General features: G+C 49.3%; 1 protein-coding gene and 2 pseudogenes across 1 annotated transcript; 2 read left to right on the top strand and 1 right to left on the bottom strand.

Moving 5' to 3' along the window:
• Nucleotides 1–145: 145 nt before the first annotated feature.
• Nucleotides 146–1427, top strand: LOC147982590 (uncharacterized). The gene is made up of 3 exons (XM_087545722.1): nucleotides 146–208; nucleotides 329–475; nucleotides 903–1427. The coding sequence occupies exons 1-3, from the start codon at nucleotides 146–148 to the stop codon at nucleotides 1425–1427; spliced, it is 735 nt and encodes a 244-aa protein (XP_087401848.1).
• A 748-nt stretch (nucleotides 1428–2175) lies between these two features.
• On the bottom strand, nucleotides 2176–6185 carry LOC147982589 (uncharacterized; annotated as a pseudogene).
• A 2211-nt stretch (nucleotides 6186–8396) lies between these two features.
• Nucleotides 8397–26736, top strand: LOC125547408 (disease resistance protein RGA5-like; annotated as a pseudogene).
• Nucleotides 26737–27053: the final 317 nt, after the last annotated feature.

Raw genomic sequence — 27053 nt, 5'->3', positions numbered from 1 at the left:
GCCGTTTCGGCGCGCCCGTTTAAGTGGCCGCACCGGTCGTTGTTCGAACCAGGCCAGCCTGTTCATCACTCTCGCTCTCTAGTCTCTCGACCCCGACCACCGCCGGCGCCGGCACTGTCGAGTCGCCGCCTTTCGCCGCTCCGCCATGGTTTCTTGGAGCGAGACGTCCTCGAGCTCTTCTTCGGACGGCGACGAAGTGACTAGCCAGGTATGCGTGTTCGCCTCTCGCCTTCCCCACGGATTAGGGTTCATCCCGCTACGGTTAGGGTTCATCATTTGGGGATTTTTTTACCAGGTCGCTCATTTGTGCAATTTGTGTGTTGTTTAGCTTCCTAGGACAATCTCTTGCTATGAATGGAGTGGCATTGCTCACGATCTGTCGTCTCGTTGTCTGCATCAACAACCTTGCATCAGGCTTGTTGCATTTGAATCTGTGGACACAGGCAGACGTTTTCTTGCGTGTGCTGAGGAGAAGGTATGTTGGTTAGTACTGTAAGTGAGTACTCACTGTAAGTAGATTAGCTTAGTTAGTTTTTGGTCCATTCACTTGTCATTAATCCAATTTTTTGTATCAAAGATTTGTTTCTGGATAGTTGTTGCTTCAGTACTCAAATCTTGTGTTGCTTCAGTTGTTGTAATATATGCATATACAATTTTATAGATTAAAAAAATTATATATGAAATTATAATTGTTTCTTCCCAGAATTTGTGCATACAATTTTCACAATATATAAGTATATCTATTAATTAATGATGTAATATTTGATGCATAGAATATAATTCAGTGGATAGAAGTAAATTATAATTTCATATAATTCAGTGTAATATTTCATATAGTATTATATAATTTGTGCATAATTTGTGCATACAATCTTATTGAGAATATATTTATTTAATTGTAGGCAGAACTAAAGTGCAACTATCTGGAGTGGATAGACCAAGAGTGGTCAGTGGCTATGCAGTTCTCCCTCACTGAATTGTGGAGCATGTATGACAAAGATATGAAGGACAGGCACAAAGAAAATGTTGAGCTTGCTGAAAGAAATTTCAAACTAGTTGGAGAAAAGAGGAAGATGGAGGAAGATCTTAGGTTTTTCAAACTGGACTTTGCTAAAATGGTTGCTGACAAGGAGGATGCTATCACAGAGTTGGGCAATGTTAGGTTGGCTCTAAGTGATCTCAAAGAGGAGATGGAGAAGAAGAAGCTGGCAGACCATGGTTGTACCAATCTTCATCAGGTACTTAGGGAAAAGGCAGAGAAAGAGAGGGACCAGCTAGTTGTAGAGAGAGACCAAGTTGTGACAGAGAGGGACCAACTGAAACAAGAGAAGAAAAAACTGGAGTACATCATTGCAGATCTGCTAAAACAGAAACATGGGTACAAGGACAAGATCAAGAAGTTGAAGGAGATATGTGATGATTTTTAACTATGTATTGTGCTGTGGTTTAGGGTAGCACTGCAGTTGAATGTGCTCTTATGCACTTAATAAGCTGTAATGCTTTATGTATCTTTATGTCCAAGACTTGTGTTGTGTACTCTGAAGACTTGTGTTGTTTACTCCCAAGAACTAATGTCCAACTTATTATCATTGCATCTTTGGATCAATGCCCTACTTATTAATGTATTTTGTTTGTATCAACTGAAATGTTTGTGGTTGTTTTGCCATAATATTTGCAGAGAACATATAGATCTGTTACCATTTACTTTGTGGTTGTTTTGCCATAATATTGGCATGATCTGTTTTGCACAGAAAATATTTGTGGTTGTTTTGGCATGATCTGTTTTGCACAGAGGATATTTTGCACACATCATATATTGCACAAATCACAGAAAATATTTTGCACACATCACAGCAAATATGTTGCACACATCACAGCAAATATTTTGCACACAGAGAAAATATATTCTAAAGAGAACATTTACTTTGCACAGAACAACTCCACGGAACATATATTTGCAGAGAATTTTAACAGCAGGAGATAAACAAGGATAACTTCACAGTGCCATACATAGGTTCATAATGCCATACAAAGGTTTAACAAACATATGTTCTGAGTGCCATAGTGCCATAGTGCCATAATGCCATACATAGGTTCATAAAATGTCATAATTAAAGTGATGTAATGCCTGATTTAGCACACATGCACTTGCATACAGACTTCAAATTTGAGCATTTAGTAGTTCCCACTAGCATAGAAGTACCCCTCCATCCTCTTGCTCATGTACTTTGTCCTCCTTGGCCTACTGCCTGCAGGCTGGCTAGTAGAAGCTTCTGCAGAACTTCTTGGAGGCTTGAACCTTGCTCCTCTTCCAGCAGCAGCAGATGAAGTAGCACCCCTTCTAGCACCCCTTCCAAGAGTAGAAGCAGACCTTGCTCCTCTTCCAGCAGCAGCAGATGAGGCTCCTCCCCTTCCAGTAGCAGGAGCTGAGGCTGCTCCCCTTCCAGTAGCACCCCTTCCAGCAGTAGTCTTTGCACCTCTTGCAGCAGCAGGAGAGGAATTTGTAGTAGATGATGATGGTGCACCCCTAGCACTTCCAGTAGCTGATGAAGCTGCACCATGGTGCCATTCAGGTACAGTCCTGTTTGCCTGTAACTAAAAAATTAGACAACTTTATAATAATCAGTCAATAGAAATGAACACTCAAGTAATTTAAAAATGAAAATACCATGTGCTTGTTCCTCCTGATTTGCAAATCAGGCCTTAATGGCTTAGGACAACTTGTGTACTTGTGTCCTTGCAGCTTGCAGTTCCCACATGTTATAGTAGCCATCCTAGAAGTCTGTTTTGCTTGAGGTGGCTCAAACTTCCCTTTTTTCCTTTTCTCTTCTGCTGGCCCCTTCTTGTCATCTTTGAACTGTGGTGGTTCAATGTCAGGTGTTGGAGTTTTCACCCAGCTATCTTGACCAGGAACAGGGTAAATTACTGGCTTATATGCCTCCAAGTACATAGATTTCTTGAAGAACACATTGATATGATCCTCTAGCAGCTGTTTAGACCTATAGATGGCAAAACAAGCATGGTTGCAAGGAACTCCAGTGATGCCCCATTTCCTGCACCCACATATCTATATGTTTGTGTCAACACCATAGGTCTTGTCTCCACTAGTGACTTGGAAAAGTCCTTGGCCAACTATCAGTGCTTTGCAATCCCTTGCAAACTTCTTGTTCACCTCCAACTTCTCTGCATAGGTTGGTGCAATCTCCCATCTAGCAGATTTTCCACCCTCTCTCTTCTGGTGGAACCTCACTAGGAACTTGTCCTTGATCCCATTGATCATTATGACAATTGGCTTGTTCCTTACATCTAGAATGTACTTATTAAAAACTTCACTTAAGTTATTCACCACCAAATCAGTTTTGCAATTAGTGTCCATTGCATGCCTAGACCAAGCTTTAGCAGGAATTCTTGACATCCACTCCCAAGCAGCAGTGCACTCAGCCTTCATGCTTTCCATGGCCAAATTGAAGTCATGTTCAGTGTAAGCATAGGCAGCTGCATCCATGCATCTCTTCAAATCCTCTCCTCCAAATCCTGCTCTCTGAAAGTTTGCATAGATGTGCCTCAAACAGTACCTATGATGGCAGTTTGGGAATACTGCTGTCACTGCATTGAGTAGACCCTGCATGAAAGTGAATTGAAATAATTTTTAAATGATTTTATATGATTTTAAATGATGTTAAATGATTTTATATGAGTTAATATGATTTTATATGATTTAAAATGATTTTATATGATTTTATATGAGTTAATATGATTTTATATGAGTTAATATGATTTTATATGAGTTAATATGATTTAAAATGATTTTATATGATTTTATATGATTTAAAATGATTTAAAATGTTTTTATATGATTTTATATGGGTTAATATGATTCTATATGATTTAAAATGATTTTATATGATTTTAAAATGATTTAAAATGTTTTTATATGAGTTAATATGATTTTATATGACTTTGATGATCAACTAGTCTAGATTGGTCACCTAGGCTATCTATGCCTAAGTGTCGACAAGAAGGGTTACGACTCGACACCTACCAACTAGTCATGATGGCATCACTTTGATGATGGATATGTTCTTTGATACCACATGGGTCACCCTAGGACTCCTATCTATGCCTAAGTGTCGACAAGAAGGGTTACGACTCGACACCTACCAACTAGTCATGAACAAGTAAATGAACTAAATCAACATGTAAATGAACAAGTAAATGAACTAAATGAACAACTAAATAAACAAGCAAATGAACTAAATGAACAACTAAATAAACAAGCAAATGAACTAAATGAACTAACCTTCTGTCTATCAGACATGAATGTGTACTTTCCAAACTTGCCCTCTTCACTTCCTCCTAGAGCATACTTTAGCTGTGTCAAGAACTAGGACCAGTTAACTGTATCTTCAACTCCAACCACTCCAAAGGCAATGGGGTACATATTGTTGTTTGCATCCCTTCCAGTAGCTGCTAGTATCTGTGCACCACTAGTCAATTTGATGAAGCAGCCATCTAGACCTATGAATGGCCTACATCCATTCAAGAAGCCCTCACAACATGCATTGAAACTGAAAAATAGACCATGGAACCTTGGTCCAGCAGTAGGATTTTCTCTGGTTTTGCCACTAACAGTAGTGACAATGCACCTAGATCCAGGATTTGTAAGCTTCACAGTCTCCAAATAGTCTCTCAGTCTCTTATATTGCTTCTTGTGATCACCAAGCACAATCTATTTTGCTTTCTTCTTAGCCCTCCATGCCATCATCCTAGGAATCTCAAGCCCAAATTGCCTCTTTGCCTTGTCAACAAATAGCAGGTACAGTAGTGTTGGGATCTGATCTGATGGTCTCAAGCATTTTGTTGCCAAGCCACCTTGAACTAATCCTAGTTTTCTCAGACTGGGTGGGACATGTGTGCTCCAACCTCATCTTCTTAATGCAGAAAGTGGGCTCATTTGTTATCTGTGCTGCTACCATGTAGAACTGACAACCATCTCCCTCACAGCAAACAATTACCCTATCACTGCAGTTTCTGTGGTATTTATATCTTCTAAGTTGTTTCACATGAAAATTGACAAGGGCCTCTCTGAATTGGTAAACATCTTTGAAACAGAGCTTTAGCTGGAATTGCTGTTCTGGATGCATCCTGTCCTCATCATACCAGTCCATAGGTGGTCTTTTCTTAGCCCTACTCCTTCTGCCAGAGCTGATAACAAAGGACATTGGTTCATTTCCATCATCATCTGCTTCAAAGCATGTATCTTCCTCTTCTGAAGATGGAAACCAATCAGGATTAATGCTTGGACCAGCACTAGAGTGGGACCTACTTGTAGGACCTGGCCTCTTTGCCTTCTTCTTAACAGGCTCAGGAACTGGCATCTCTTGGGCCTCCTCATCATCTTCTTCCTGCTCCATGTCATATATGTCTTCAGGATCTGTGTCCCCCTCACAGTGTGTACTTGACATGTATTCAGCTCTCTTCCTCTTTATTTCAGAAAGAGTTTCATCTAGCTCAGGTTCCTCTGTCCTCCTATTTGCAATTTGTTCTTCTACATACTGCACTGAATCTGAGTCATCTTCTTCTTCTCCTGCATGTAAGTGGTCAACATCAACTACAAAATCTTCATCACTGCTTGAACCTTCCTCACTAACTGCATTGTCCTCCTCATCAGTGTCCATGCCTACAGGAATTGCTTCCTCACTAACTGCATTGTCCTCCTCATCTGAGTCAAACTGAAAATCAGCATAATTGACACTTACTTCAGTGTTAAGCTGTGTCCCAAGATGGAACTGACAGTTTGGAGGAACTGATTTGAGTGGCAAAAAATTTACACTTTCCTGTGTCCCAAGATGTAACTGACAGTTAGGAGCAACTGATTTGTGCACAACACCTGATTCAGCAACAGCAAAAACAACAGGTGCCTCTTCTTCTATTTTCTGTGCATGTTGATCTTCTCCAACTGGTGGTTCAATAACTACCTTTCCCTTTCTAACTGTCAGTGACAATGTCTGGGTGCTCTCAAATTGTCTCAGCATGTGAACTACTTCAATGTTGCCTTTAATGACACAAATACCTTGCAGCCCTATATTTTCCTCTTTCAAGTAGCAAAGATTGTCATCCTTACAGTATCCATTGCTGACCATTACATTAACCAAACTACCATAAGTGATTTCTCTTTCAGACATCTTAACAAGAGCATACTTCTCTCCAGGAAACTGGAAATAGATTGACCATAAATCTTCAGGCCTAAAATAGACATACAAATGAATATTAACAAGTCAATTGTATTAACATAACTGACCATTATATCTGACAATTATAATGAACTATTTTAAATTATACTAACATGGCAAATCAGTACTAACATTACTATCAGTGTAAGCAAAATTTTAAATTACAGTAACATGACAATGCAGTGTAAGCAATTCAGGCCTAAAATAGACATATATTAACAAGACAATATCTTCAAGCCTAATATAGCTCAGACTGGTTACAATGCAGTGTAAAGCATTACAATGCAGTGTAGCAATACCATAAATGAACACTACAGTGTGATTTTCTCCAAAAATTCAGAACCATACAGTACTACTCAGATAACTGAACCCTAACTAAAGATGTGATATTCGACAAATATTTAGGAATACAATCACTTCTAAATGACTAACAAATCAATGTATAAAACAGATCCTGCAGTAAGGAGGAAAGATTGAAAGAACAGATTTTGAAAGATTCAGATTACCTAGTTGAAGATGGGGCGAACGGGAGCACATCCGCGGGACCAATCTGCGAAGCTGCTTCCTCTGTACCATGCTCCGGCGACAGGCCCGCCGCCGCGGCAGACTCTGGATCTAGGTCGTAGCCGCCATCGGTGTGGGGGCCGATGACCCCGCATTGCGAGCGCAACAGCTTCTGCCCTGAAGTAGTACCACCGCCCTCGCCGCTGAGTGCGGCGTCGCCGCTCCCGTCGACTCCTTGTGCGCCGTCGCCGCCGGAGCTGGTCGCCATCGGAGCGGAGCGGGGAAGGACCGAATTGAGTGGATTGAATCGAGCGGGGGAAGGGAACGGACGGCTTGACCTAGTAGACGGACGCGCCGAAACGGCCGTCTCTCGCCGTCTAACGGCGTCCGTCAACACGCACCACGTCAGCCCGACAGGCGGGACCCACCTGTCGGATTCGCTGTTTTCTGGGCTAAAACGCAGCGTCAGTGCTTCGCGTTACAAATTAGACCCATTGTTGGTGGTTTTGTGTGACCTGCCACTAATGTGGTACCGATCTGTTACCCTAGCCCATAATGTGGTGGTTTTGGGTAAATAACTCCTTTTTATTGGATGTGCATGCGCTGTTCTTGTATGTGAATTACAACTCAGTCCGGCCCAAAATCCTATTACATTTGCTCTCGGATACTATCTCCAATTAGTACGTGGACTAATTAATGCATTTTTTCCCCAATAAAAATTAATGTTTTTTTTCAAAAATCCAAGTAGTTGACCGGTCCTGGCAATGCACAACAGCTGGATGACCATAAGTCGTTTCAGCCTCAATCTCCTTACGTTCAGAGGCTTTTGGAGTTTTTTTTTTACGTCATCCTTTTCCCTTTTAAAGGCAGAGTCCACAGTTTTTTATAAAGAAAAGCACAGTCCGTGTGTTTGATTCCTTTTCTCAACCGGTGATTCTCTTTCCGGTACGTGTTTCAGATTGTGTTTTTTTACATGTACCATACATGCATATGCACAGACGTGACAACATGCTAGTCCAAATAAGTTGGTAAATACATGTTAGCATGTTACGTAAATACTTTTAATCCCAGCCATTATTACTCAGATCAAACGGTGCAAAAAATATTAGCATATGTGGATAAACGTGGTAGCTTATTTGTCTCTTGTTTTAAGTATATAATAGATAGAAGATAGATAGATAGATAGATAGATAGATAGAAGATACAAATAGTGATGAAAACAGGCATGCCACAATCATTCTCGACAAACAAAAGACCACCAAATATCTAAGGAACAGAAAATAAAAAAAGACTAGCTAACAGCAGAGCTCTACAAACACTTGTTAGTACATGCTTTCTTGGCCTCATTTTCTTCTTGTTCTGATAGCAATTCGTTGACGGGCTACACACGGCGCACGCATGGACCAGCCAGCTCTGGCTCGGTTCGGTCAGCATGTCCCCGTCCTGCTCTTTCTCCATGTCACTGTCTCTCGTTTATAGGGAGAATAGTGCAGCTGCCAGGCTGGGGAGATAACATTGGGCTGCAAAGGACCACATGTTCCACTGGCTGAATTCTCAACCGCACAGCGCTGCAGATGAGAAGGCCTTATCTCAACTCTGAAGAACGTCTCCTCTAGAACAACAAACCAATGGAATAAACATACTGCGAGAGGTCCAACCATGGAGCTCGCCATGCTAGCCATCCGCCCTCTCACTACCAGAAATTATCTAGTTGCCGACGGCCTCATCTATGCCGACGGCGCCCGTCGGCATAAATGGACATATGCCGACGGCCAAGGGCAGGCCGTAGGCGTAGAATAGCCGTCGGCATATGTGTATCTATGCGGACGGGGGCCGTCGACATATTACGGCTGTCGGGACAGCTCGCGGTATGCCTACGGGCACCGTCGGCATAGAAAGGGCCCACCTACCCGATTAGCGGCTACCGTTTGACGGCGTCAAAACTACGCCGACGGGGGATAACGGCGGTCGTCGGCATAGAATTGCTAACATCACCGATCCGCGCCGTCGACACGTCATCGATCCGAGGGAGTGAGGGCCTGTGGTGTGGCAGAGATATGCCGACGGCATAGCCGTCGGCATAGTCCTAGCCCATGCTATTTGCCATGTCATCAATCCGCGTGCAATGCCATGTCATCGATCCGTGGGATCGTAGCTCCGTGTGCGCAGCTATGCCGACGGCCTTGCCGTCGGCATACCTTTATTTTTTTATTTTTAGTTTATATATTTATTATTTTGTGTTTTTTCACAACATAAATGTGCCTTATCTAAACAAAAAACATGCCCCGATGGTATATCGATTGCCCCCCTCACGGACGTCACTGCCGCCGTGTCACGGAGGGGGGAAACGGTCGACATGGAGGGAATCTGGTTAGAGGGGGGATTCGGGGTGGCCTTCGGGGTGTAGCTATGCTACCGAAACATCGCATGGGTCCCGATGCATGTGTGAAAGTGTTCTGGCATGCGTAGATGCCCGTCTTGGGGCTCCATGGTGTGGCCCCCTCCACGGAAGGCAGAGCAGCCGTCACTTGGAGGGGGGAAGGTGCGGGTGCGGTGGAACCGGAGGGAATCTAGTGTTGGGTTGGGTCCAAACCGTGTTCGGGGATGTTGCTATGGGCTGACCTATCGCAACCAGGTGGAAGAGTCTACCCTTCAAAGCCGCCCGGCGAAAGTCAAAGGGCTAGATCTACTCGTCGACTAGGATTCGGGGTGGCCTTCGGGGTGTAGCTATGCCACCGAAACATCGCACGGGTCCTGATGCATGTGTGAAAGTGTTCTGGCATGCGTAGACGCCTGTCTTGGGGCTCCATGGTGTGTCCCCCTCCACGGTAGGCAGAGCCGCCGTCACTTGGAGGGGGGATGGTGCGGGTGCGGTGGAATCGGAGGGAATCTAGTGTTGGGTTGGGTCCAAACCGTGTTCAGGGATGTTGCTATGGGCTGACCTATCGCAACCAGGTGGAAGAGTCCACCGGTCAAAGCCCGTCCGGCGAAAGTCAAAGGGCTAGATCTACTTGTCAACTGGGATTCGGGATGGCCTTCGGGGTGTAGCTATGCCACCGAAACATCGCATGGGTCGCGATGCATGTGTGAAAGTGTTCTGGCATGCGTAGACACCCGTCTTGGGGCTCCGTGGTGTGGCCCCCCTCCACGGAAGGCAGAACAGCCGTCAGTTAGAGGGGGGGATGGTGCGGGTGCGGTGGAACCGGAGGGAATCTAGTGTTGGGTTGGGTCCAGACCATGTTCGGGGATGTTGCTATGGGCTGACCTATCGCAACCAGGTGGAAGAGTCCACCGGTCAAAGCCCGTCCGACGAAAGTCAAAGGGCTAGATCTACTGGTCAACTGGGATTCGGGGTGGCCTTCGGGGTATAGCTATGTCACCGAAACATCGCGCGGGTCCCGATGCATGTGTGAAAGTGTTCTGGCATGTGTAGACGCCCGTCTTGGGGCTCCGTGGTGTGGCCCCCCTCCACGGAAGGCAGAGCAGCCGTCACTTAGAGGGGGGATGGTGCGGGTGCGGTGGAACCGGAGGGAATCTAGTGTTGGGTTGGGTCCAGACCGTGTTCGGGGATGTTGCTATGGGCTGACCTATCGCAACCAGGTGGAAGAGTCCACCGGTCAAAGCCCGTCCAGCGAAAGTCAAAGGGCTAGATCTACTGGTCAACTGGGATTCGGGGTGGCCTTCGGGGTGTTGCTATGCCACCGAAACATCGCATGGGTCCCGATGCATGTGTGAAGGTGTGCTGGCATGCGTAGACGCCCGTCTTGGGGCTCCATGGTGTGGCCCCCCTCCACGGAAGGTAGAGCAGCCGTCACTTAGAGGGGGGGATGGTGCGGGTGCGGTGGAACCGGAGGGAATCTAGTGTTGGGTTGGGTCCAGACCGTGTTCGGGGATGTTGCTATGGGCTGACCTATCGCAACCAGGTGGAAGAGTCCACCGGTCAAAGCCCGTCCAGTGAAATTCAAAGGGCTAGATCTACTGCTCAACTAGGATTCGGGGTGGCCTTCGGGGTGTTGCTATGCCACCAAAACATCGCACGGGCCCCGATGCATGTGTGAAAGTGTTCTGGCATGCGTAGACGCCCGTCTTGGGGCTCCATGGTGTGGCCCCCCTCCACGGAAGGCAGAGCCGCCGTCACTTGGAGGGGGGATGGTGCGGGTGCGGTGGAACCGGAGGGAATCTTGTGTTGGGTTGGGTCCAAACCGTGTTCGAGGATGTTGCTATGGGCTGACCTATCGCAACCAGGTGGAAGAGTCCACCGGTCAAAGCCCGTCCGGCGAAAGTCAAAGGGCTAGATCTACTGGTCAACTGGGATTCGGGATGGCTTTCGGGGTGTAGCTATGCCACCGAAACATCGCATGGGTCCCGATGCATGTGTGAAAGTGTTCTGGCATGCGTAGACACCCGTCTTGGGGCTCCATGGTGTGGCCCCCCTCCACGGAAGGTAGAGCAGCCGTCAGTTAGAGGGGGGGATGGTGTTGGTGCGTTGGAACCGGAGGGAATCTAGTGTTGGGTTGGGTCCAGACCGTGTTCGGGGATGTTGCTATGGGCTGACCTATCGCAACCAGGTGGAAGAGTCCACCGGTCAAAGCCCGTCCGACGAAAGTTAAAGGGCTAGATCTACTGGTCAACTGGGATTCGGGGTGGCCTTCGGGGTATAGCTATGCCACCGAAACATCGCAACGGTCCCGATTCATGTGTGAAAGTGTTCTGGCATGTGTAGACGCCCGTCCTGGGGCTCCGTGGTGTGGCCCCCTCCACGGAAGGCGGAGTAGCCGTCACTGAGAGGGGGGGATGGTGCGGGTGCGGTGGAACCGGTGGGAATCTAGTGTTGGGTTGGGTCCAGACCGTGTTCGGGGATGTTGCTATGGGCTGACCTATCGCAACCAGCTGGAAGAGTCCACCGGTCAAAGCCCGTCTAGCGAAAGTCAAAGGGCTAGATCTACTGGCCAACTGGGATTCGGGGTGGCCTTCGGGGTGTTGCTATGCCACCAAAACATCGCACGGGTCCCGATGCATGTGTGAAAGTGGTCTGGCATGCGTAGAGGCCCGTCTTCGGGCTCCATGGTGTGGCCCCCCTGCAAGGAAGGCAGAACAGCCGTCAGTTAGAGGGGGGGATGGTGCGGGTGCGGTGGAACCGGAGGGAATCTAGTGTTGGGTTGGGTCCAGACCGTGTTCGGGGATGTTGCTATGGGCTGACCTATCGCAACCAGGTGGAATCGTCCTTCGGTCAAAGCCCGTCCGACGAAAGTCACAGGGCTAGATCTACTGGTCAACTGGGATTCGGGGTGGCCTTCGGGGTATAGCATTGCCACCGAAACATCGCACGGGTCCCGATGCATGTGTGAAAGTGTTCTGGCATGCGTAGACGCCCGTCTTGGGGCTCCATGGTGTGGCCCCCCTCCACGGAAGGCAGAATAGCCGTCAGTTAGAGGGGGGGATGGTGCGGGTGCGGTGGAACCGGAGGGAATCTAGTGTTGGGTTGGGTCCAGACCGTGTTCGGGGATGTTGCTATGGGCTGACCTATCGCAACCAGGTGGAAGAGTCCACCGGTCAAAGCCCGTCCGACGAAAGTCAAAGGGCTAGATCTACTGGTCAACTGGGATTCGGGGTGGCCTTCGGGGTATAGCTATGCCACCGAAACATCGCACGGGTCCCGATGCATTTGTGAAAGTGTTCTGGCATGTGTAGACGCCCGTCTTGGGGCTCCGTGGTGTGGCCCCCCTCCACGGAAGGCAGAGCAGCCGTCACTTAGAGGGGGGATGGTGCGGGTGCGGTGGAACCGGAGGGAATCTAGTGTTGGGTTGGGTCCAGACCGTGTTCGGGGATGTTGCTATGGGCTGACCTATCGCAACCAGGTGGAAGAGTCCACCGGTCAAAGCCCGTCCAGCGAAAGTCAAAGGGCTAGATCTACTGGTCAACTGGGATTCGGGGTGGCCTTCGGGGTGTTGCTATGCCACCGAAACATCGCATGGGTCCCGATGCATGTGTGAAGGTGTGCTGGCATGCGTAGACGCCCGTCTTGGGGCTCCATGGTGTGGCCCCCCTCCACGGAAGGTAGAGCAGCCGTCACTTAGAGGGGGGGATGGTGCGGGTGCGGTGGAACCGGAGGGAATCTAGTTTTGGGTTGGGTCCAGACCGTGTTCGGGGATGTTGCTATGGGCTGACCTATCGCAACCAGGTGGAAGAGTCCACCGGTCAAAGCCCGTCCAGTGAAAGTCAAAGGGCTAGATCTACTGGTCAACTAGGATTCGGGGTGGCCTTCAGGGTGTTGCTATGCCACCAAAACATCGCACGGGCCCCGATGCATGTGTGAAAGTGTTCTGGCATGCGTAGACGCCCGTCTTGGGGCTCCATGGTGTGGCCCCCCTCCACGGAAGGCAGAGCCACCGTCACTTGGAGGGGGGATGGTGCGGGTGCGGTGGAACCGGAGGGAATCTTGTGTTGGGTTGGGTCCAAACCGTGTTCGGGGATGTTGCTATGGGCTGACCTATCGCAACCAGGTGGAAGAGTCCGCCGGTCAAAGCCCGTCCGGCGAAAGTCAAAGGACTAGATCTACTGGTCAACTGGGATTCGGGATGGCCTTCGGGGTGTAGCTATGCCACCGAAACATCGCATGGGTCCCGATGCATGTGTGAAAGTGTTCTGGCATGCGTAGACACCCGTCTTGGGGCTCCATGGTGTGGCCCCCCTCCACGGAAGGCAGAACAGCCGTCAGTTAGAGGGGGGGATGGTGTGGGTGCGGTGGAACCGGAGGGAATCTAGTGTTGGGTTGGGTCCAGACCGTGTTCGGGGATGTTGCTATGGGCTGACCTATCGCAACCAGGTGGAAGAGTCCACCGGTCAAAGCCCGTCCAGCGAAAGTCAAAGGGCTAGATCTACTGGTCAACTGGGATTCGGGGTGGCCTTCGGGGTGTTGCTATGCCACCGAAACATCGCATGGGTCCCGATGCATGTGTGAAGGTGTGCTGGCATGCGTAGACGCCCGTCTTGGGGCTCCATGGTGTGGCCCCCCTCCACGGAAGGTAGAGCAGCCGTCACTTAGAGGGGGGGATGGTGCGGGTGCGGTGGAACCGGAGGGAATCTAGTGTTGGGTTGGGTCCAGACCGTGTTCGGGGATGTTGCTATGGGCTGACCTATCGCAACCAGGTGGAAGAGTCCACCGGTCAAAGCCCGTCTAGCGAAAGTCAAAGGGCTAGATCTACTGGCCAACTGGGATTCGGGGTGGCCTTCGGGGTGTTGCTATGCCACCAAAACATCGCACGGGTCCCGATGCATGTGTGAAAGTGGTCTGGCATGCGTAGAGGCCCGTCTTGGGGCTCCATGGTGTGGCCCCCCTCCAAGGAAGGCAGAACAGCCGTCAGTTAGAGGGGGGGGGGATGGTGCGGGTGCGGTGGAACCGGAGGGAATCTAGTGTTGGGTTGGGTCCAGACCATGTTCGGGGATGTTGCTATGGGCTGACCTATCGCAACCAGGTGGAAGAGTCCACCGGTCAAAGCCCGTCTGACGAAAGTCAAAGGGCTAGATCTACTGGTCAACTGGGATTCGAGGTGGCCTTCGGGGTGTAGCTATGCCACCGAAACATCGCACGGGTCCCGATGCATGTGTGAAAGTGTTCTGGCATGCGTAGACGCCCGTCTTGGGGCTCCATGGTGTGGCCCCCCTCAACGGAAGGCAGAGCCGCCGTCACTTGGAGGGGGGATGGTGCGGCTGCGGTGGAACCGGAGGGAATCTTGTGTTGGGTTGGGTCCAAACCGTGTTCGGGGATGTTGCTATGGGCTGACCTATCACAACCAGGTGGAAGAGTCCACCGGTCAAAGCCCGTCCGGCGAAAGTCAAAGGGCTAGATCTACTGGTCAACTGGGATTCGGGATGGCCTTCGGGGTGTAGCTATGCCACCGAAACATCGCATGGGTCCCGATGCATGTGTGAAAGTGTTCTGGCATGCGTAGACACCCGTCTTGGGGCTCCATGGTGTGGCCCCCCTCCACGGAAGGCAGAACAGCCGTCAGTTAGAGGGGGGGGGGATGGTGCGGGTGCGGTGGAACCGGAGGGAATCTAGTGTTGGGTTGGGTCCAGACCGTGTTCGGGGATGTTGCTATGGGCTGACCTATCGCAACCAGGTGGAATAGTCCTTCGGTCAAAGCCCGTCCGACGAAAGTCAAAGGGCTAGATCTACTGGTCAACTGGGATTCGGGGTGGCCTTCGGGGTATAGCTGTGCCACCGAAACATCGCACGGGTCCCGATGCATGTGTGAAAGTGTTCTGGCATGCGTAGACGCCCGTCTTGGGGCTCCATGGTGTGGCCCCCCTCCACGGAAGGCAGAATAGCCGTCAGTTAGAGGGGGGGATGGTGCGGGTGCGGTGGAACCGGAGGGAATCTAGTGTTGGGTTGGGTCCAGACCGTGTTCGGGGATGTTGCTATGGGCTGACCTATCGCAACCAGGTGGAAGAGTCCACCGGTCAAAGCCCGTCCGACGAAAGTCAAAGGGCTAGATCTACTGGTCAACTGGGATTCGGGGTGGCCTTCGGGGTATAGCTATGCCACCGAAACATCGCACGGGTCCCGATGCATTTGTGAAAGTGTTCTGGCATGTGTAGACGCCCGTCTTGGGGCTCCGTGGTGTGGCCCCCCTCCACAGAAGGCAGAGCAGCCGTCACTTAGAGGGGGGATGGTGCGGGTGCGGTGGAACCGGAGGGAATCTAGTGTTGGGTTGGGTCCAGACCGTGTTCGGGGATGTTGCTATGGACTGACCTATCGCAACCAGGTGGAAGAGTCCACCGGTCAAAGCCCTTCCAGCGAAAGTCAAAGGGCTAGATCTACTGGTCAACTGGGATTCGGGGTGGCCTTCGGGGTGTTGCTATGCCACCGAAACATCGCATGGGTCCCGATGCATGTGTGAAGGTGTGCTGGCATGCGTAGACGCCCGTCTTGGGGCTCCATGGTGTGGCCCCCCTCCACGGAAGGTAGAGCAGCCGTCACTTAGAGGGGGGGATGGTGCGGGTGCGGTGGAACCGGAGGGAATCTAGTGTTGGGTTGGGTCCAGACCGTGTTCGGGGATGTTGCTATGGGCTGACCTATCGCAACCAGGTGGAAGAGTCCACCGGTCAAAGCCCGTCCAGTGAAAGTCAAAGGGCTAGATCTACTGGTCAACTAGGATTCGGGGTGGCCTCCGGGGTGTAGCTATGCCACCGAAACATTGCACGGGTCCCGATCTACGGCTGTGGCCGGCGGCCTCCGGGGGATAGCATGCCGCCAAATCTTGCGTAGGCGGCCTCTCACAAGTCTGGAAGTGTTGTGGCGGTTGCAAACGCCCGGCACGCGTGTCCGGGGTGTGCCCCCCCTCACGGACGGCACCGCCGCCGGCACCTGGAGGGGGGAAACGGACGCGTGGGGTCTACACGGAGGGGATCTTGCTGTGGGTCTGGCCCGGCTGTTGCTCCAAAGTGTTCCTATGGGCTGACCTAACACAACCGGGTGGGAAGGTCCACTGGTCAAAGCCCGTCCGTGCAAAGTCAAAGGGCTTGATCCCGTGGTCAAACGCTACAGGGTTAGGCGGGACGGGGGCACTAGGGGGTAGCAATGCCACCGGAGCGTCGCACCGGGCCCTCATACATGCGGGGTGGTGTGGTGGCATGTCCGAAGAGGCGGGACGCGTCTCCGGGGCGTGGCCCCCCCTCACGGACGGCGATGACACGGTAGTAGACGTTCTGCGGTAACGATGCGGCGTCAATATTACTAAATACTCGGAGCGCGATAAAATCATAAGTTCCGGGAGAGGAGAGGGCTGAGCGGTTTAAAAAAATAAAAAATTTATATGAAATAGTAATACATAAAAAAGGAAAATTATAACTATAAAAAATTTAAAAATCTATATAAAATAAAAAAGAATAAATATATAACTATAAGAAAACATTAAAAAAATTATATAAAATAAAAAAACTATGCCTACGGCTAAGCCGTCGGCATAGGTGACACGTGGCATCACTACATATGCCGACGGCTTAGCCGTCGGCATAGTTGCCTTATCCATATCCAGTCAACCCCCTCCACTCGTTCGTCCCCGGCCAGATCCCACGCGCCCCCGAGCCCGACCCGCGCTGCCGCCGCCGCCCGCCGCTGCTCCCCGCCGCCCGCGACGCTCCCGCCGCCCGCCCGCCGCCGCTCCACCCGCGCCACTCTCCCCTTCCCTCGCCCGTCCCCCCTCCCCGCCGTCCTCGTCGTCTCCACCCCTGCCTCCCCCGTCGCCCCGGCCTCCCCCGACCCCAATGCCGCACCAGCCTCCCCCCGACCGCGAGCCGGCCGCAGCTCCTGCCGGCCCGCGCGCCCAGCCCTCTTGTCCCCGGCCGCCCCTGCCTCGGCCCTCCACTGCCGCCCCTGCTCGCCCGCTGCCCCGGCCGCCCCTGCCTCGGCCCTCCACCGCCGCCCCTGCTCGCTCGCTGCCCCGGCCGCCCCTGCCTCGGCCCTCCACCGCCGCCCCCCTGCTCGCCCGCTGCCCCGGCCGCCCTGCCTCGCCGTCCCGGCTGGCCCGGTGAGCTTTTTTTTTTCATTTTTTTGCATTTTTACTGCTTGTTATGTGATAGATGCATGTTGTATGGATGAATGGATGGATTGATGTATATTGGTTAGTTATTTTATCATGATGATCTTGCTAAAAAAATGTTGTCAAATGTATGTGATAGATGCATGTTGTCAAATGTTGTCAAATTTGAAGAACAAAATTGGTATATTTGAGATGTTGTCAAATAGCTATAGTTTCATTTTGTGATGTTGACAAAATTGGTATCTGATGAGTAGTTATTTTATCATGATGATCTTGCTAAAATAAATTGAAGAACAAAATTTGACACTTGATGAAAATTAGGATTTGAAGTATCATGATGATCTAAAACCTTGACTAGATGTCATTAGCAATATGATTTTTTTCATAGTTTGAAGTGTCAATGCTTTATGTGATGTGGTGCCGTCAAATTTTTTGACTCGGTAAAATTTACAGGCTTTGTGGTATTTCATCTCCCTGGAGCCTTAGTCGTCTGGGTTTGGTCCGTGATCCTGCCGCTGCTCGACTACTTCCTCTACAGCGGAGGGTGAGCTACGAATCCACCTTCACCTCCTAGCCTCTTTTAACTAGATTAAATTTTCACATCAAATCGCATAACCTAGGTCTCCCGTCCGAAAGGGTTGCATCGATAAATATGCATTCAATTGCATATTTATCACCGCAGCTCTTTCGGATTGTCCAGCGCTTTCCACGGACAGCCCGAGGATGTGTAGATTGGGTACGTTGTTCATGCTCTACCCCGTTCCGAGACAAGATTTCGGCGGCGCCTCCCTGTTGTTCTCCGGATGCACATTCTCTCGGCATTTTGCCGAGACGTGTATTTGGAGAACAACGGGGAGGTGCTGCCGAAATTTTGTCTCGGAACGGGGTAGAATGGAGAACGTACTCAATCTACACATCCTCGGGTGGGATTAGGACCCATCTTTACCTATTAGAGATGTAGGTGGATTCAACGCGGTAGAAACTAAAAATTTGATGTGATTAATTTAAGTGAATCCTTAATTATGTTGTGTGGCTTGCAAAAAAGCAGAGGATGGCAGATAATCAGTGGATGTACAGTGGTTTTATCCGTCGGAATCGAGTAACATCAGAGTGGATCGCGAAAACCGATGTGTATTTAAAGGAGATATTCCGTCGTCCAATGAGAATTATCCCACCATGCCCCTGTGTGAGATGTGCCAGACGTCACCGTAGAAATCAGACGGACATGAGTGAGCACCTTCGCACACACGGATATATGCCAAACTTTGACATGCCGCCGATAAACATAGCCGAGCAGGACCGTGGTAGAGAGGAGGTGATGCGACAACTCATCGATGGATATGAGGACGACGGGGTCAGGGACATGCTAGATGATGTCATTGTTGCAGAAACGGAAAATGCGACACCTTCAGAGAATGAACCGGAGGAGCCGGAGGCAACCGCAAAGGCCTTCTTGGAGGTCTTGGCCTCGTCGAAGAAACCTCTTTATGTGGGTGCGAAAATATCTCAGTTGGATGCCATCTCGCAACTGATTGTAGTCAAGGCTGAGTACGGCTGTAGCCAGAAATGCTTCGAAGCATTCCTGGGAGTATGGGCTAACAGCCTCCCTGAGGGTCATGAACTGCCGAAAAGCATGTACGATACAAAGAAAATCATGAAGGCACTCTCTATGGATTATGAGAAAATAGATGTTTGCCCGAAGAATTGCCTTTTGTTTAGGCACGAGTATGCGGATGACAAGTACTGTAGGAAGTGCGGTTCGTCTCGGTACATTGAGGTGGTCGGTGAGGATGGTGAGAAAAAGCAGCTAACCATCCCCGTTAAGGTTCTTCGGTATCTTGATTTTATAAAAAGACTGCAGCGCCTTTTCATCACGAAGGAGTCTGCCAAAATGATGAAGTGGCACAAGGAAGGTATAAGGTACAATCCAAAAAAAATCATACATCCATCGGGAGGGGAAGCATGGAAGTCATTCGATGAAGAATACCCCGAGGAAGCAGCCGAGGCTGGGAATGTCAGAATAGCCATATCAGGTGATGGGTTGAATTCATATGGTATGTTGTCCAATCCATATAGCTGCTGTCCTGTGTTTGTAATTCCGCTCAATCTTCCTCCCGGTGCCCTAATGCAACGGAAGACCCTGTTCTTGTCGCTCATCATTCCGGGGACTGACTACCCGGGGAAGCAATTGGGTGTGTTTATGCAGCCGCTTGTGGATGCTTTGCACCATTCTTGGTACTTTCCGAGGTTGACATACGACCGGGATCTGCAGAGAAATTTCTTGATGAAAGTTTGGTTGCACTATTGCATGCATGACTTTCCCGGCTATGCTCTATTCTGCGGATGGTGTACAAGTGGTAAGATGCCATGCCCAGTGTGCATGCAGGCTCTGCGAATGATTTGGCTGAGTAAGGGTGGCAAGTATGTAGCCTTTGACCTGCATCGACAGTTCCTCCCTCCAGACCATCCAGACAGGGAAGATAAGAAGAACTTCACGAAAGGCCGGGTTGTTCATGAAGTAACCGAGATTCCAACATTTTCGGGGGCAGATGTTCTTGCTCAGCCAAAAGCTCTCAAGCCTAAAGTCAAAGGCAAAGCCAAAGCCAAAGCCAAAGGCTTCGAGGGATATGGTGAGACGCACAACTGGACGCACATTACCCCCTTCTCGCAGCTTCCCTATTTCAAGGACCTCAAACTTCCTTACAATATTGATGTGATGCACACCGAAAAGAATGTGGCAGAGTCCCTTTTCCACACGATCCTCAACATTCCTGATAAGATGAAGGATAACGTAAAAGCTAGAGCCGATCAACAGAGAATTTGTGATAGACTACTATGGAAGGGTACAAAATATATACGAGGTTAAATTCCGCCAGGGGCGTGAGACCCTAAGTCTGCCTGTGTTCAAATGCCGATGGTTCGATCCGCGGGAGGGGGTAAAACATACGCCTTCCATTGGTTTGGTCGAAGTTAAACCATCAACCGTCTATGCCGGAGCCGATCTCTTCATTGCGGCTACCCAAGCTACACAAGTATATTATCTGCCTTACCCATGCCAGAAAGTGTATCTAAAGGGTTGGGAAGTTGTGTTCAAGGTGTCGCCACATGGTAAGCTACCAGACTCGAATGAAGACGATTACTACAACATTAACCCCATGACATACGAGGGAGTGTTCTATCAAGAGCAACTTGATGATGATGATGATGATGTGGTTAGAAACGATGACGCTAGACCATTGGATGATGATGATGATGTGGTTAGAAACGATGACGCTAGACCATTGGGTGATGATGATATGGACCCAAACGTCGACGATGCACAGAATGATGGTGAGACCATTGTCAATGAAAATGACATACTTATGCTAGAAAAGTTAAACGAAGACGCTGACGACGAGGAAGAGCCTCCACCTCCGTCGGATAACGAAGATGATATGATTGATAGTGATGATGAGACGGACCGAGAAAGAGGTTACAACAGTGATGATTCATATGGGTTCTAGCAGATGTACGTTTCAAGTATTTTTTTCTATAGTTTAGGAATATGCCCTTTTATGCATTTTTATTAATGTGTTTATTATCATGCCTTTTCCTTCATTTCATTAATTTACTAATTTATTTTTCTCTTTTCAATGCAGGTTCGTGGAACATGGGCAAGGGGAAGGCCGACGGCGTGGGTTTCCTACGCAAGGTCGTCGGCCTGCCTAGTCGGAGTGGTCGAGCACGTAATCCTCCCCCTCGGCTACTTGACGATGACTCCTCACAGGGAGGTCGAGGGAGAGGTGCCCCTAGAGGAGGAGGGGGCGGGGGGAGAGCCTCTAGAGGACGAGGTGCTGGGGGGAGAGCCACTATAGGGGGTCGCGGCCAGAAAGAGTGCACCCTCACCGACTTAGGGGTGTTGTCTTCGAGGCCCTCCTCTAGTGAGGTACACTCTAGGGAGGAGGAGGAGGTGGAGGTGGTGGTGGAGGAGGAGGAGGAGGTGGAGGAGGAGGCAGGCGAGGAGGAGGAGGAGGAGGTTGGGGAGGAGGTTGGGGAGGGGGAGGTAGGCGAGGAGGAGGGTGGTGGCGGGGATGATGGTGGTGACGGGAAGGGGGTTGACAAGAAGGGGTGGCTGCGTGGCAACGCAAAGCTACCAAAGCAGGTTCCTGCTACTGAGGAGCAGAAGTGGCTCATTGAGCCCACGGGAAAAGAGTAAGTGGTTCATTATTTTGCTTGTCACATGCTTATTCCGGTTGTTATTTATTTTGCTTGTCACATGCTAATAGTTCATTCTTTTGCAGCAACTGGATATATTCTAAAGGGGACCGTATTCCCAACGGCCTCATCACCGTCTTGCTGAAGTTATATTGGCCGGGGTTGTACTGTCTTGATCCAGTCAGGCAGCCGGACCGTCGGGTTTTGGCCACGAGCTGGGACCACTGGGAAGCGGCCCGCCACGCGGACCATGAGACCCATGCCAAGGCCGTGATCACTACTTTCTGGGTGAGTTCTCTTCAGAAGCACAAGTCCATTCTAGTTTCATGAATGATTTAACTCATGGCTTCTTCCATTCTTGTTTCATGCATGATTGTAGACATTCTATCAAGTTCTTCCGGAGCACAGGGCTAGAGCAGACCAGATCGTGCTGCGCCAATGCAAGAAGAAGGCCCGCCAGATGCAGTACGAGGTGCGCTATGTGGCCATCTCCACATACTACCACGACTATCTTGGTGTGAAGATGACCAAGGAAGAAGCGCGGAGGATGGCCATTACCTTGGAGAGGCCCGAGTTCTTGGCGGTAAGTATAAAAGATTTTTCATTATGCTTTCATTACCTTGTGGTACATTATGCTTTATGCTTTATGCTTCCATAACACCAATTTGGACACACCTACATGCCATTATGCTTTTATTATGTAGGTGTGTCCAAATTGGTGTTATGGAAAAGACGAGTCCTGGGCGGCATTGGTGGATCTTCGGTGTGATGAGGCTGGAGCCTGGGAGGCTGTGAGAACCAAAAATAAGGCTAACCGAGGGATGGAGGGAGTACATGCTCAGGGAAACCGAAACCACTATCTCCACAAGGCAGTTAATGTATGACTAACCCCATTAAACATTCTTCTTCTTCTATTTACCATCACTTTCTTATGTATGACTAATCTCTGTTTGGTGGTGCAGGAGGAGAAACTGAAGCGGCCGCTCTCAGACATGCAGGCGTGGGAGATCGCCCATACGCGGAAGGACTCCAAGCCTGGCGAGCCCCAGTACTACGGCAAGAAGACCGCGGGGAGGAAGCAGGCCTACTCCGAAGCGTATCTGAAGTTGCATCCTGACACACCTAACCCCATTGCGGCGCCTCTGGACGACAGGGCGGTGGTGAGCATGGGGCCCAAGGAGCACGGTCGGGAGGCAGTTCTCGATGCTGTGATCACTCCTAGTATCTCCTACACACAGCTTCGTCGGATCGACCCGAGCCTGAGCCAGCGCACGAGCCAGCCAGTGACCAGTACACAGTCCCTCTTTCAGGAGCAACAATCTGTAAGTATTTTCCCTCTTATCTTCATTGCTCACTTCATTTTCCGCATTTAGTAGTTTTATGAGTTCCATCATGTCATACCGTAGGCCTACATGGAGTACACACGCCAGGAGACCATGGCGTGGCATCAGAGGCTTTATGAACACCAAGTGCAGAGGGATAGCCAGATGCACCAGGCTTTTCAGGATATGGCGGCCGGCAGGTGTCCTCAGTTCCCTCCAGCACAATGCCCTCCAGCACAACCAATGCTGATGAGCTTTGAGGAGTTTGTGGCACAGAATGTTGGCCCCTCGCCGGTTAGTTCATCCCCAATCTATTCACCCAAAGCATGTCATGCCTTTCAACACAGTCATATATCCCGTGCATATGTCTTTTCAACATCCAGGGAACATGTGGATCTACCGTTGGCGGCGGTCTTCGCAGCACTCCGGAGACATGGAGCCCGACCACTCCGATCCACGGAGGCGGAGGCGGTCTTGGCGGTAGCGCTGCCGCTAGCAGTGACGACCTGGGCTTTGGCCGTCTTGGCGGTGACGACCTCCGCGGTGCTCGATGATCCTTGTGTGGTGATGATGCTTGAGATGACTTGTGTGTGGTGATGATCATTTAGATGACTTGTGTGCTTCTCTATATGCTTATGTTGGTTGTGATGATGTTCATTTAGAGACTTGTGTGTGATGATGCTTATGCATATATTGTTGTGATGGTGCCGGATGATATCCCGTTGTGTTTTATATGTCTATCTCATCATATATATTTGCTGATATGTGCTGCTATTTGAATTGAATTGATCTGAAAACAAACAGAAAAAAGAAAAAAAAAGCAAAAGCAAACTATGCCGACGGCTAGGCCGTCGGCATAGGGCTAGCGTGAGCTCCCAGTAGCTGACACGTGGGCGCCTATGCCGACGGCCTAGCCGTCGGTTTAGTTTAAAAACTGTGCCGATGGCTAGGCCATCGGCATAGGCGCCCACGTGTCAGCTACTGAGAGCTCTGTATGAAGGACTATGCCGACGGCCTGGCCGTCGGCTTAGTTTCACATTATGCCGACGGCCAGGACGTCGGCATAGCCCTGGTCCTAGAGCAGCGGCTGGTCGCCACGTGGCACACCTATGCCGACGGTCGAGCCGTCGGCATAGTTTTTGACTAAGCCGACGGCTATGCCGTCGGCATAGTGGTGCCACGTGGCGACTGTTCGTTGGGCAGACTTGACGGCGGCCGCCGTTAGGCGTGATAGTTGCCGACGACCAGGGCCGTCGGCTTAGATGTACGGCCCCCGTCGGCGTATCATATATGCCGACGGCTTTTCTATGCCGACGGCCTCCCTGGCTGTGCCGACGCATATGTTGCCGACGGCCCTATGCCGACGGGGGCCGTCGGCATAGGCATATCCCGACGGGACTCAGGCCTATGCCGACGGCCCTGGCTGTCGGCATAGGGGGCGATTCTGGTAGTGTCTCCTCTCGGAGCTGGGGGACCTGCTCGCAGGCGAGTTCGCCCTTGAGAAGCGTGTGAGGGAAGGCGTCGAGTCTCTTAGCAAGGAGATGTTGCTGATGCAGGCTGCCCTTGGCAAGGTGGCGAAAGTGCCGCCCGAGGAGCTCGATGAGGGGGTCAAGATCTGGGCAGGAATGGTAAGGGACCTGGCCTACCAAATGGAAGACATCGTGGATGTCTTCATTGTGTGTGTGGATGATTTATCTGCCAACCCAAAGAACAGAGTGAAGAAGTTGCTTAAGAAGACAGGCAAGTTATTCAAGAAGGGCAAAGATCTTCATCGAATCTCCGATGCTCTAGAAGAAGCAGTTACTCAGGCTAAGCAGCTGGCTGAGTTGCGCCAAAGGTACGAGCTCGAGACACTGAACACCCGCATTGGTGCTAGCATTGATCCTCGCACCATAGCTCTGTGCACAGATGTGAGAGAGCTTGTCGTCATCGAAGAACCACGAGACGAGTTGATCAACAAGTTACTTCAATTGGTCGAAGCATCCGTTGAAGACAGTCTCTGTTGTTGGATTTGGTGGGTTAGGCAAGACAACCCTTGCTAAAACAGTGTATGACAAGATCAAAGTGCAATTTGATTGTAGTGCTTTTGTTTCGGTTTCTCGGAATCCCAACATGAAAAAATCTTGAAGAATATCCTTTTTGAGCTCGACAAGAAAATGTATTCAAACATACATAATACGTCACGAGAAGAAAAGCATCTCATCGACGAACTCATTGAATTTCTTAATGACAAAAGGTATGCTTATGTTTTCATGCTATAGATCGATAGTCATTTTGTTTAGTAAAATAATGGCCATGAAGTATTGGTGCAATTACATTCTAAAAGGGTATTGTTGATGAGTTGAAGATTTACAGTGTTCATATAATTCCTTGAGTTTACTATGGTCCATTTTACTCTACATATAAATATATAATCCATAGTCTCTACATATAAAAAAACCTTACATATATCTTCCTTTATTGGGTTGTGAACTAACTCACATAATATATTCGTACAGGTACCTCATTGTAATTGATGACATATGGAATGAAAATGTGTGGCAATTAATCAAGTGCGCTTTCTCCAAGAATAGTCTTGGAAGTCGAGTAATCATGACAACCCGTATCTTCAGTGTCTCTGAAGCATGTTGCTCTTCTGCTGGTGATATTTATAGGATGAAACCTCCTTCTGATGATGTCTCAAGAAGGCTCTTCTATGAAAGAGTATTTTCTTCCGATAAAGGATGTCCTCATGAGTTGATGGAAGTATCTAAACACATCTTGAAGAAATGTGGTGGAATACCATTAGCCGTTATTACCATAGCAAGTCTTCTAGCTAATAATCATCGGATGAAACCAAAGGACCAATGGGACACCGTGCTCAACTCCATTGGTCGTGGACTCACAGAGGATCGTAGTGTAATTGAGATGAAAAAGATACTATTGTTCAGTTATTATGATCTACCTTCTTATCTTAAGCCATGTTTATTATATCTAAGCATCTTTCCAGAAGATCACGAGATTATTAGAGGCAAGCTAATATTGAAATGGATATCCGAAGGATTTGTCTATAGTGAAGAAGAAGAAACTAGCTTATATGAGCTCGGTGACTACTACTTCAATGAGCTAGTAAATAGAAGTATGATCCAGCCAATAGGCCTTGATAATGAAGAAAAGGCAAAAGCTTGTCATGTACATGACATGGTGCTAGATCTTATATGTTCATTAGCAAGCGAAGAGAACTTTGTCACTATATTGGATGGCACCGAGAGAAAAGTACCTAACTCGCAAAGCAAGGTCCGCAGATTGTCAATCCAAAATAGCAAGGTAGATGTGGCTACCATCAGTATGACACAAGTAAGATCTATTACTGTTTTCACGAATGATATTGTTGATCAGCTGCAGAAAATTTCAAGTTTTCAAGTTGTGCGTGTGTTGGATTTAGGAGATTGTCCTATTCTGGATACCAGGACTTTTTTGAATTTGAGGTACCTACGACTGAACGGTGACGGGGTTAAGGACTTTCCAATGGAAATTGGAAAGCTACAGTTTTTGCAAGTCTTGGATATTAGTGGAATGAGTATAAAAGAAATGCCGCCAAGTGTTATTCGGCTAAGACGTTTGATGTACCTACATATTGGCCGGGGTGTGAAGCTCCCATCTGGGATAGGTAACTTGACTTCCCTAGAAGTGCTACTTGGTCTAGAGGTGGGCAAGTTTTCTTCGTGTGGTTTCAATCACCATCTTGTGAAAGAGTTGGGCCACCTGACCAAGCTGAGGGTGCTCCGGTTTTTGTGGGGTGATTTGGATGGGAGCACCTGTAGAACTTTGGCCAAATCCCTAATTAATCTGCACAAGTTGGAAGTTCTACAGAATTATGTCAAAGGTGGATGCGTTGATCTCATGCGCGTAGGCTGGGTTCCCTCTCCACAAATCCGCAGATTACGAATTATTGGTTGATCATTGTAGGCATTGTCCGCATGGATTAATCCTTCATTAATTGCTTCCGTTCATGTCCTATCTAGCAATAACAGTGAGTGAAGTGCGATCGGAGGACACTCAATTTCTTGGGATGTTGTGTGCCCTTCGTTATCTCGATCTACGTGTTGAGGGCAACTTCTCAGAAGAGAATCATGTGGTGGAAATGTCTGTTGTCACCACTGATGCATTTCCATGTGCGACTGAGTGCTACTTTCTAGGAATTGTGTCTACGCCATCTATATTTCCGCAAGGAGCCGGGCCAAGGCTTAAGGAACTTTGCTTCGACTTCCCAGCTA

This window comes from Triticum urartu, chromosome 3A (genome assembly GCF_056163025.1).
Source record: "Triticum urartu cultivar PI428250 chromosome 3A, HENAU_Tu73, whole genome shotgun sequence".
Classification (NCBI taxonomy): domain Eukaryota; kingdom Viridiplantae; phylum Streptophyta; class Magnoliopsida; order Poales; family Poaceae; genus Triticum; species Triticum urartu.
The sequence above is the reverse complement of the archived record's forward strand: the minus strand, read 5'-3'. Positions and strand labels throughout refer to the sequence as shown.

Bases quoted from the DNA above. Each gene is read 5' to 3' on its own strand.
- LOC147982590 (XM_087545722.1), top strand. From the start codon at position 146: ATGGTTTCTTGGAGCGAGACGTCCTCGAGCTCTTCTTCGGACGGCGAC. The intron at 209-328 runs GTATGCGTGTTC...TGTGTTGTTTAG, and splicing joins GCGACGAAGTGACTAGCCAG to CTTCCTAGGACAATCTCTTG. The intron at 476-902 runs GTATGTTGGTTA...ATTTAATTGTAG, and splicing joins TTGCGTGTGCTGAGGAGAAG to GCAGAACTAAAGTGCAACTA.